Source organism: Sander lucioperca, chromosome 10 (genome assembly GCF_008315115.2).
Source record: "Sander lucioperca isolate FBNREF2018 chromosome 10, SLUC_FBN_1.2, whole genome shotgun sequence".
NCBI classification, from domain to species: Eukaryota; Metazoa; Chordata; class Actinopteri; order Perciformes; family Percidae; genus Sander; species Sander lucioperca.
In genome coordinates, this window is record NC_050182.1 from 10,010,264 (window position 1) to 10,022,842 (window position 12,579).

The window sequence follows — 12,579 nt, forward strand, 5'->3', positions numbered from 1 at the left end:
CAACGCGACCCGCCCTCTCAGACATGCACTTGTTGCAGCTGTAAAACCATGTAACTGCAGGCGGGTAGAAGAAACCCAGACCTTGCCAGTTTTGGGTGTTTTTCATGGCTGAATTGAAAGTTTCCACGGCCATTTATGAGCCCAGTTAGTTTCATGACAATTGGAGCATCAAAGCCTGTTACAACCTCACTGTGTGATTTCCAAACATGTTGGAGAAAATAAGCATCATTCCTGAAGAGTCTGGATTGTTTCAGAGATGGTGTGGTTTTCATCTTACACACTGCTAAATATTTACAAGCAAAGAAGGCCTGAAGTGTAAACTAAATTAGTTCATTATGATCTTAAAAATACTCCAACAGCAGTTTTTTCTTCCACATCTACTTTCACTGTCCAAAAGTGCCTTATGGGTGTCCACAGAAGTTTAGTATTTGCATGTACCAAGATCTCATTTAACTTAGTGAGCACAATCTCCATATTACCGATAGCAATGATGAGGACCCAGTTTGTAATAAACTGGACTTATATGTTTCAATCTAAGGGCTGCACATCACATCAAATCAAGAGTTCTGAGTTCAGTTTCTAAATGTGTAGGAACCCTTCGGAGATTATGTCGTTGCTGAGGAGAAAATCCAGTGTTTTGTTAGCCAGAGTTGCTGTGACAAGACGAAACACGACATAACAAAACCCAGCAAAGACACTCGGCTTGGAGAAAAGGAAAAAAGATTGAAGAGATGAAAAAAGGTGCAGAAACGCTGAAAAGAACAAAGCTGTTTAGCACTCCAAAGTCACTGTGGTGAGGAGGAGGAAAGATCCCCCTTCCCACGCAAACACACACACACACACACACACACACACACACACACACACACACTCTCAGAGTCCTTCAAAGCCAGATTGTGGTCTTTAGTGTAAATAACATGTGCTGTGTTTGATGCAGACAGAATTAATGACAACACTCGGTCCAAATAACAGAGGGCTCATTTCCGTCTGGCCTGGACTCCTCATGGAGACACCTCATGGGCATGGACGACACATATGTGTGTGTCTGTGTGTGTGTGTGTGTGTGTGTGTGTGTGTGTGTGTGTGTGTGTGTGTGCGCCTGATGTCCTAACCGTTAAAAGTAATTCAACCACCTTTTTATGGCCTGATATAAATCTTAGAAATTAATTCTTATTTATATCGAACTTTATGTTTCTTTTAATATATATATTTTTTTACATAATCTACATATATGCGTGCCATTGATGAAATGAAAAAGCACTTTTTTTACTTTTTACTTCCACTCCCTCTACTGTTCTTTTACCTTGCATAATTTTTTAATTTTAACTTTAACTTTTCCTCATATGTACCCCCGTGTTTCTGTGTATGAGTTTGTGTGTGCACATGTCCATCTGTCTTTGCAAGCTTCTGTTTGTGTGTTGTCCATTTCATGTGTTTGTCTTGTCATTTCAATTCCTTTTCTTTGAGCCCTTTGCTTGTGTGTTTATTGCGCATCGGCCCGCCGCACCCTTGGCTCCGTCTGGTGGTGGGACTTGTTTGGCTGCCGGTGCATCTTCCTGCTCCAGCAGTGACGCCACTCTGTGATTCAAAGAGCCAGAGGGGGCCGACCGTCTCTCTGCGCGGAAAGTGAAAATTACTATCCTTCTTTTAAAGACCACTTACATTGTAGCTCTACAGGTACAGCTCTCTGTTCTCTTTTCTTCGAAGAATGCAGGTTTATTGCCTCCAAGATATCTTGTAATGGCTGACTGAGACGAGGGGGAGGTGGTGACTACACAGACAATTACAAAACATGGGAAACAGTTCAAGCCAAAGGCAACAGGTGATATGCCACCGCTGCCACCTTTACAGTAATAGTGTGTGGCAGAACCATGACTTTCAATGGAAAAACATTAAAATGTTGCAATCAGTCTGCTGCTGCCAAACCGCTCCAAGGATTCCAGCTTCTGCACAATCATTCATGATCATTTGATAATCGTTTTCGTATTAAAGAGTCTGTTCGCCCAAGGTACAATTTCTCTTAAATTTCCTTCTAGTGGTATGTAGTCATGCACAGGGCTCAACAATAACTTTTAAAAGTGGTTGCCAAGCTAGCAACCAGGCCAACCATCAGCTTTTGGTTGCTGAAACTTAAAATATGGTTGCCATTTTTAGTTACCTTATATTTTGAGTAATTAAGATATTATGCATTTATACATGTCAGCTTAATAAGGAAAATGTCACATGAAAGATCCAAAAAGTTAAATATCCTTTTTGTTTTTTCAGTTTCACTTCAGGTTCTTTGTCAGTTGAATTAATTTGCGCTTTTGTTTGTGTTGTTGATGGGTCAAAGTTTTTACCAAACAGTCAAACAATTTAATTTGCCTCATATTTTTCTCCATACCAAATGTGTGTGCGCACGCGAGTATATGCACCAGTGCGCATCCAGCGCTGTCAACAAATTTCATAGAAACTACAGTATTTCTTTGGTAGAAAGTAGTATTGATTGTTGATGTGGAGACAGATATCTCAGAGACACGGATATCTGAAAACCTGGGCAGATAAAACCAAATCTGTCTGCATGACTACTATAGGTATGGAAATGGCAGTATTTTCATTAAAACATCCTCATAAACTGGATGGTGCCAAAAAGAGCAAGTTAAACTTCTGAATATAAATCATTCTGCTAACCTGATGGAGCTGAGAGATTCTGATTAGCAAGATGAATGGTGAAGTATAAGAGATCCACCTAGCATGCAACACTTGAGCGATAAATAATTTAGAATTCAATTCAGTGCCCCTCGATGGAGTTTCTCCTCTACAGGTGTGCATTTCAAGTTCTGAGAAAATGAAGACTGCTTAAAATGAGGTTAGAATTTTAATTTACGAATGGTCTCAGAGTTCAGTGGAAACGCTTTCTCTCACCCCTCTCTATTCAAGGAAACGTATATCGATTGACGATGCTTGGCCTCCATCCATTGTTTTACCATCAATTAGGAAGATTGAAACCCCTCCATCAATTAGGCGAAGTCTTAAGTTGCGCTGCTCTTTTCACTCAGCGAGGGTGAGCCATCTCTTTTCACCTCAGTCCTAATGACACCTCGCTGTCTTTGTGTCGCCATGTGCTGCTGTGCCAGCTAAGGTGTCACGCCAGGTGAAAAGAAAGTGTCTTCGTGCAAGCATTATCACGCTTCTCTAGGGATCAATAGCACCTTCTTTATGTGGTGACCAGCTCAATTATTCATGGCTGGCTACTTAAAAATGCAATGAAGTAGCTGTCACTTAGCGCACTCTCTCTGCTCTGGCTCTGGCCGAGGATCCCGTACGAAACGCCGTGCTTCCTGTCAGTGACTCAGTCTTTCTGTGTAACCTGAGCACCGGCTTCGCACCTCCACTGCCACCTTCGTCTTGCTGGTTTGCGCCTGGCTCTGTGGTGTGTAGTTACCGCTTGGTTACTCGATCCCTGTCCTCGCCGGTTTCCTTTTCACAGCTCCATGATTAGAGCCTCATTGTGTGTCAGACACCTCAGGTTGGGTATCTTCCTGCACCACGTTTGTCCCCTTGTCCTATACCGCTCAGTGAATAGAGCAAGACATTACGACTAATACTGATCACTTTTGATCGAACGAGGGCTGGGCGATAAATTCTCTTTTTTCCGCTTTCAGTGCAATCGAATGGTAATAATATGATTAAATTCTTTTCTATAATATTGAAAAGTCTGTTGTTCAATCAGTGATTCAAGGAAAGTTGTATTGAAAGAATTAGAAAATTCATACATTTTTCTGTGAATACTGGTCTCAGGTAATGCAATGATTGTATCTGGTTAACGCTGTCTTTGTCCAGGTTGAAAAGAGTAACAGTTTGCCGTCTGTGGTTTGGACAGGAGCCTCCGTGTTGATCTATTATGATCCTCATAGTTAAACAACACAAGGTGATTGGTTGATGTCTTTATTCCCGGTGCAAAAGCACAGTAAAATCTACCTTGTTTCGAAAATAAATTACGCCACTTTATCGGCGGGTAATATTCATGTGCTGTGTGAAAGTACTCATGAAAAAACAACCGTTTGAAAACATACATTGACGTGCGAATAAGAAAGAAAATGTCCCCGGTGTGTAAAGACCTTAACAATGGATCACCGTTCATTGCGTTGAACATCAGTTTGATTAGTTTATATGTGATGTTTTTATATATGTATATTTGCCATATTGTGATATATATCAGTATTGGAAAATAATGGTATTTGGACTGCAACTAATGATGAAGTAACAGTTAAAAAAAGGACTTAGTTTCTAATGATATGAGAGAAGGGTTAGGGGCTAAACCCTAACTCTAAACCTTATTGACAATAATAATGACCATATGTCCCAGCCCACTACTCCTGCTGATTCCACAAATTAAAACCTCTTCAGTCAAAAAAACATCAATCCACAATTAGTGAAATTAGCTTGTGTCATGTTGAAAATGTACATGCTCCTTAGTCACTATGGCACATAGATCTACTGAATTAAAGTGCTTGATTAATGATTTGCCAAAAAGTATTGTAAGTCATCGCCTGGCAACTCCAGGACGGTGCCAGTGACGGGCACCTTGTCTCCTGCCCTGAGGACACGGGTCACCCGGTAACCAGAACTACTGAATTTTTAACTCAACTCTGAAGTGATAGCAAGACTCTTGACATTAACAAAGAATATACCTGCTGATCTATCAGAATCAGCTTCATGAACTGGATTAACAGAAGGTAACAGGGCAACATAAAGCATGTCAAATTGAGTCACATGAGTTGGAAACCATAACCCTAATATTATGTAGTCAGCTGAGCCTTATACTTAATTGTATTTACCCGTAGGAGGTGTTAAGCATTTATGATATCAAATACTGTATGTTCTCCGTTTTACTTGTGTTTCAAAATGCCTCAGTGTTCATGGACGGACGGGCAGGTTAAGGGCAGTCATGTTATAATCCGTGGTCAGGATGTAAACTGGATAGGCTTCAGTTCATGCATCTTCTGTTCATAAGTTTTCTGCAGAGCCCCAAACTGTTATTTGACTGAACATTAATTGGAACCTTTCACTCAGATTTCGCAGTTACGACTTACGATTTGGCAAAATGTGAAGTAACCGGTCGCTACCAATGGATTATGGGAGTAGGTGTGCGCAACAGGAAAATTCTGTGGTTGTGGGCATATGCTGGGAAAAGCCTTGCAAGCTGGCAGGGGTAGTCAAAAAAAACAAAACAGGGCAGCTTAGAAAGGCTGGAAAATACGTGTATTTCTGAAAACATGCACAGAGGTTGTATGGAGACATTTGGAGCTTTTTCGGTATACCGTGTGTGTTCAGTTCAGTTGAAGTGTTGAGTCTCAAACCCGCACAAGGTGTTGTTGAGATTATGTTTGTCTGCTCCTCCGTAAATCTCTGTGACCTACAGTTACCCATAGCACCCTTCTCTGCTTTAGTTTTTGTGTATCTTGACAGAAGTGTAATTCTCACATAACTAAGCCCTTTAAAGGTCCTATGACATGCTGCTTTTTGGATGTTTTTATATAGGCCTTAGTGGTCCCCTAATACTGTATCTGAAGTCTCTTTCCCGAAAATTCAGCCTTGGTGCAGAATTACAGCTACTCGAGCCAATCCCACAATGAGCTTTCCTTAGGATGTGCCATTTCTGTGTCTGTAGCTTTAAATGCTATTGAGGAGGAGAGGGGGGGGCAAGGTGGAGGGTGGGGGTGTGGCCTTGACCAACTGCCATGCTTCGCTCCTTTGAAAGCCATGATGTCTCTCTTTCTCATGGGCAGGCCAGATTCTCTGGGCGGGCAAAGCAGAGAAAGGGGAGGTAACCTTTCCCCTTATGACGTCATATAGGTAAGATTCCAGATTGGCCCATCTGAGCTTTCATTTTCTCAAAGGCAGAGCAGGATATCCAGGGCTCGGTTTACACCTATTGCCATTTGTAGCTACTGGCGGACCATAGGCAGGCTGGAGGAACTCATATTAATGTTAAAAAAAACTCATTAAGTGAAATTTTCATGCCATGGAACCTTTTGACACAGACATCCCCTAAAAATTTCCTAAATCTGCTGATGATGAACTCAATTATTTATATTTTATTTAAAAAAAAGGTTCGGAAGAGTTTTGGACAGACGCGTTCATGAGTGTGCCAGATGTCAGATCTTTGATATGAACATCTCTTTGGTCAGCCTTGTCTACAGAGCACCACAGTTAAGATTCCTCTTCCATTTTCACTGTTGTAACAGCCTGCACTTAAATTTCAAATGGTCCACCAACCTGAAGTTTGTTATTCATAATATGTGAGATAATCGGATCCAACAAAACATATGACTTATCACTCTTGAGTCAAAGTCCATTACCAGCTCTGGACATAGTTTACTAGATTTCTGTCTGGCGCCTGGAGGTGATTTCCCACCACGTTTCCCGCATCTCTCACCCATGGAATGTTTTGGCTGCAGGGTTGCAGATCAGAGCTGAACAGTCATGAAGATGTTTTCTGCATACGTCACTTATGTTTAGCTGTCCCATCATCACTTTGTTTACATTTTAGGCATTTAGCAGTCGCTCATACGCAGAGTGATTTGCATTGTGGTAAGCAGTAGGATAAGCTTTGGTTCCTCGATCATTGCCATGATAAGTTACTAATTGTCAGGAGGTCGCAGGTCAGGGATACGTCATTGTGACAGAGTGCCTCTTGACTGTAGAAGGATCACATACATGTGGTGGAAAAGAACCAGAGGAAAGATGGAAGGATTTCTTTTTAGAAAGGATGATTTGGAAGAGCTGATAGGATTAATCTCTGTACTACACATTTCCTTGACAAGACTGGAGAGTAGTTGAATTTGTTGTCAGTGTGCCCTTTTTTTCTAACACATATACACTTTGTTGTGTTTTGCAATTAATTTGTTTGGTTTCTAATCAAGTTTTAAAGGATTGCAGAAAACACTTGAACACTTGACAACGTTTCATATCCGGGATTTTTCAGGTGCCGCCGGAAATTCCGCTTTCTTTGTGTTGGCATTATAAACTCCGGTGGATTTATGAGGACTATGGTTAACTGCTCCTCAGATCTCTGCAGGGTAAATCCAGACAGCTAGACTATCTGTCCAATCTGAGTTTTCTGTTGCACGACTAAAACAACCTTTGAAAATTGAACGTACACATGTTCCACCCAAACAAGTTCCTTCCCGAGGCTATTTTGCAGAGACACAGTCATTGAGTCCAGCCGCCGAAGACAATTGTGATTGGTTCAAAGAAATGCCAATAAACCAGAGCATGTTTTTCTCCTATCCAGGAATGTTGTGTGCACTAGCCAGACCCTCCTCCGTAGCGCTGTGGAGGAAGGACTGGCAGTGTGAGACTACCATCTCTGTAACTTCCCACCTCTCTGTGGAGCGGTGAAAGAGAGAAGAGGATTTTCTCTTGCAGGGAACAATAGACTAGGGCTGTACCAGACTCAGAATTTTGTCAGTCGAATCTGATTTGGCTGTTCAATTTGAATGTTCCACCATTCATTCCTTTTGTTTCATAAAGACTATCAAGCAGCATTTTTTTTTTCCGTCTCACTCTCACCCTGGGTCTGGGTTTGCAGCTTCCTGTACCACAGAGCAGCGTGTAAGCGAGGAGCGCTCACTCTGCAGATTAGGGCTATGTTAAAATAATCAATTCTCCAATTAAAATCGATCTTTGTTTGAGTGATCTGATATCGATTAATAAAATCCCGAAACCAATCTGTTAATATATGCCTTTTCAATGACTGTCATGTTAGTCCTGTTAAGTATAAAGTACTTTAAACAAACTTTTGGGGCTCAATTCTTAATGTAAACATTAACCTGGTGCATTATCAAAAAAATATTTGTTGGTTGCTTCTTGCTTGTTCAATTTACAGCTAAAGTTCTCTGAGAATCTCTTTTATATCTATGCAAAATTAGTATTGTAACTAAAATGTCCCTTACTTAACTGATATTGAATCGGAAATGTGATCGAATCGGGACGTTGTGAATCGGAATCGATTTGGGAAATCATTGGCGATGCCCAGCCCTACTGCAGATACTTCTAGGGACCAAAATGTCCCAAAAGTACACTGCACACTGACCGAAAAAAAAAAAAAAAAAAACACTGCTCGACTCGAATCTCAGTCAACTGTCTGACTGATGATTTGAATCTTTAACTTTCATGTGGGGCAGCTCTACAATAGACAAAGTAACATTTAATATTATGGTTTGGGTGTTTTTAGTCTGTTTTAGAAGCTGACTTTTTCTCCCATACTGAAGCAGCAGTTAATGACTTCCAGACGGATTCTGATCAGTAAAACAAGTCAGTGTCACACGTAACATCAGTCGAAATATTGCTAAATATTACATTCTGAGCAGTCAGGCTCATCAAAGCACTACATTCCCAGCCCAGCTAAGCAGACTGTTCATTCCCAGCATATGCGTGCATAGTGGGGTTGATTCTTCCCACTATCTCAACCTTGAGAACTCTTTATCACCTTAAAATTTCCCCCTTACGTTATTTCACATGCAAGTGTCCCATTTACCGGATATTTTGAATATACCGGAGTCTTGTAGCATCCTCTGATTCACACATCGGTTTAATTCAGCCTCAAGTATTTGGTATCTTTGGACTTGCTTTACTGCATACTGGATACACTATGTTTGTATATTTGTGTTGCTGTGCTTGTTAATTTGGCGTGCTCTAATTTGTTTCAGACGATGAGCGACAGGCCGTTCATCCAGAAACTATTTCGCCCCGTTTCACCCGAAGGCAACATGCACACACTTGGCGACCTGCTCAAAGAGATGTGCCCAGCTGCTTTACCAAACGACGGTAGGTCTGCATACACGCACACACACAGTGACAAGGAGGATTAAGGTATTGCATCTTCATTTATTTTTTTGATAATCTTTTGTAATATCTCCCTCTGATCACAGATAATAATGATATCAATGTCAAGAACAATACTTGCAAAACCCACTATAAGTCTAAATCATGCCAGACATTACACTTTTACTTTATTACATTATTTTTGGTTTCCTTATCAAATGTTAGCCCTGTCATCTTCCAGGAGTGAGAGAAGAAAAGAAGCAGCTCTCCTCTAAGGTTATTTTTTATTTACACAGCCGCACGAGACATGTCATGAGGGAAAATAGTGGCAGTTGCCAGAACAAGTGAACAAAGATATGGGGGGGAGGGAGGAGAAGAGGTGATGGGCAGATAGAAAGTGAGGAGGAATTAAGAGGAAAAGAGATTTAGAGCAAGATGTGATGTAAAGTCAGAGTGCTCCAACAGGAAGAGGTGGAGAGAGCTGGAGTCTACTAACAGGTAGATGGAGAATATTTAGTCACTTTAACTTTGCTGAGGTCATGTCCAAGCTCATGCCCACTTCAAGTCAAAACCAGAACCGCAATTATGTTTCTCTCAAATTGAAAGACAACCAACAGGCAGTGCATGTACATTTTCAAATGTTAAACTGCATTTTAGGTGTTTAGGGATGAGCAGAGAGATAAATCAATCTGCAGAATCTCTGTATGTTATTGTTTATGTCCAGGTTTTAAGATATCCAAGATTTCTGCTGACACCTCAAAACAACCCAGTGGATTTCTTTTATTTTAGGCTTCTAATTATTTTATTTTATTTATTTGCACATATGTAATCAATATGTAATGTATTCAAATGTACCTAACTAGACCGCGGTGCTGTGCCAGAATAAAAAAAAGAAAAAGAACTTGATCAGTTTAATAAATTAGACTTAGGTCAGTCTACGTGTAAAAAGGGCTAACCCTAACCACATTACTGATGATTATTGATCAGAAATCTCATTGTGTCATCAATCAATGTTTTGTGAAAGCTCCAATTGTCAACCCTACAATATCATCGCAATATTGATATCGAGGTATTTGGTAAAAAATATCGTGATATTTGATTTTCTCCATATCGCCTAGCTCTATGTGTGAACACTTGGCCAAACCTTTAAATATGCATATGGACAGCAGGTTTGGCATATAAGTCCTGTGTGTGGCAGACAGTTAAGTTGCAGCTGTGGCGGAGGTGTGGTGATAATGAAAAAAGAGATGTGAGAGAGAGAGAGACAGAGAGACAGTCTAAACAGGCAGTGTCTGCAGAGGAGGAGAGAGGAAGTAGATAAGGAGACAATAGTGTGTTAGGACACAGGACCCGCAGGAGACTCACCTGCACAGGGGAGACAGAACCATTAATACCCCCCTTCTCCTCCTCCTCCTCCTCCTCAGTCTGTCTGCCTACCTTTCTGTCTCACAGTCACTCTCATTTTATCACCAGCATCATCCTGGCTGTTTACATCGCACACTCGCTTTCAGATAATCCATTTTTTTTTTTAGGTTTCTTTAATAAATCTCAAGATCAAAATATTTAAAGTCCTACGAAATATTACAAATCTCTTGAATGCTTTTGTTGGAGGCATTATTTTTGCACTATGTGGTGACGTGTTGCTTCCAATGTTGGATTGATTCCGATCAGGGTAACCTAGCAAGCGTTAGCTGTGTCCCAATTCCATACACTAATAATAGTAAACAGTAGGTACTAAAATACGCCACGTTTCCTTGTATTACTTTTTCACACTTAGCATACAAGAAATAAAAAGTAAAGTGCTTTACTGGGCAAAGAGGAAGCAAAATGTTTTTCCAAAGATGAAATGCTTATTTTTGGTTATCTGAAATATTGCTGAAGCCGTCTCAGTACCTTTTCACAATTTGTTGCGGATTTGCTGGAAAAACACGTTCAGACGTTACAAGTTAAAACTGTCAGGATACAATGCATTCATGTGCATTAACTCTTGTTACCTGGGTAATCAGAGAATTAACTCTACTGTAAATCTAGGTATACATGCAGCAGGTCAGTAATTATTTCCCACTCACCCCGATAACAAACAACCAACAATACATGCATTTCTTTTATTTTATAACCCTTAAATGATTAATCGACAATTGATCAATAATGTGACCGGAAGTTGGATAAAATATCTGGATACACTGAGCTCTGACGCTCACTCTTATCTTTCCTTGCACTCACAAAACATCCAGGTAGGAGGCTTCTCATTTTTAGCTTGACTCCCTTTTGCCCACGCAAATTAAAATCACAGGTGGCAGGTCATATCAGCTAGTGTATGTGCTCTCAGCAAGTGCTCTGCCAACGATTTGTGGGAAGAAAGAAGCACCACTGTATAACAGCGCTCTATGGTCATGAGTGGATAGTGTGTATTTGTTCAACAAGGCAAACAGAGTGTCCAAAATAGGGCTGCGTAATATATTGTTTTTGTATAGTCATCGTGATGTCGTGAAAGACTGCGATATTTCACTCAGAGAGTTTTTGAGAACTGCACTTTACATTTCATTTGTTTCATTGTTTTTGCATTGGTGCCTTTTTGTGTTCAGTTCAATTTCTTCAATAAGATAATGTTGGAAACAACGTCCTTTTGACTGTTTGCATTCAACAAGCAATTAGTTGTATTTAAGCAGGATACTAAAGTACACTTTAATATCTGTTTATGTATCGCAAGTAATCGTTATTGCAATATTCAACAACGTCATCGCATATTTTTCTCATATTGTGCAGCCTCGAGAATTTGCATCTCTAATAGAAACTTGAGGTAAAAATGTTGTTGACGTGACATTTGTAGGAAAGGCTTTCAGTAAAAAAAAAAAAAAGTTCTTTTACTAGGAACCATCAGAAGCCATCCTTTGTAGAAGTCTTTGTCATGGTTGTTTTGGGCTTCAGGCAGCATGAATTACAGCTCTGAACATTAACAGCTGCCAACAAGTACCAGGATGTTATTGGATATATATTTGTTATAACTTTCCCTGGACATTTTTTCTTTTCTGATACTAATCCACTTCAACCCAGTTGTTATACATTCATCTAATTTGCATTGTAGTTTTTGCCAAATGTCAAGGTTTGCTTAACATTTGTGAGACTCAAGAGTCATTAGGTGTAGACAGAGATATCCTACTGTCTCTTCCTCTTTTCCTGTTCCTTTTTTTCCCCTATAGTTTACCTGATCTGAGACTCTTATTTTCCTCTTTGATCCTCTATCTCTCTCTCAGGCGTAGCCTTCAACATCTTCCCTGTCTGCTGTAGTCGTCTTTCATGTCTTTGACGTTAAATCTCTGCTTTTCTCTGCTCTCCTCCCTCCCAGTGGAGTCTGCCTGACTGCCTGGCTGATCAAGGTGAAAGTGGCCCTTTTGTCTCTTGTCGTTTGTTTGGTTTCCACCTCTTCCTCGGCTGGTAGATGAGTCGGATGATAGCCAGAGATTATAGCGGCGTGTTTTGGTTTAGAGAGACCGGGACGTGTGTTCAGCGACTGGGTGGGACGGTGGTGTTTGGTAGTGTGTGTGTGGGGGGTTGCTGGTAGTATTGTTCAAGAGTTCAGAGGACTTTTTTTTCCCCTTCTTTTTACTGCCGGGACCCTAACATATAACAAAAAAGAAAATCTGGGGTGCTTCACTTCTCTGTGATCTTTCAAACATCAAGGTTTTTCATACAATCCTCTCCTCTGTTATGTCTAAGAGAGGATTGGTGTTGACCCCTGTGGGACGCAAAAAAACTGCCGCAGCAAAC

At 40.6% G+C, this 12,579-nt stretch overlaps 1 protein-coding gene across 2 annotated transcripts in view; it reads left to right on the plus strand.

Annotated features, from left to right (window-relative positions):
- Positions 1–12,579, plus strand: part of atg5 (ATG5 autophagy related 5 homolog (S. cerevisiae)) — a 43,855-nt gene that overhangs the window by 12,036 nt on the left and 19,240 nt on the right. For both annotated transcript variants that reach the window (XM_031298483.2, XM_036006049.1), the window contains exon 7: positions 8,697–8,814. In XM_031298483.2, the coding sequence (XP_031154343.1) occupies positions 8,697–8,814 (118 nt within the window). The remainder of the gene's footprint in view (positions 1–8,696; positions 8,815–12,579) is intronic.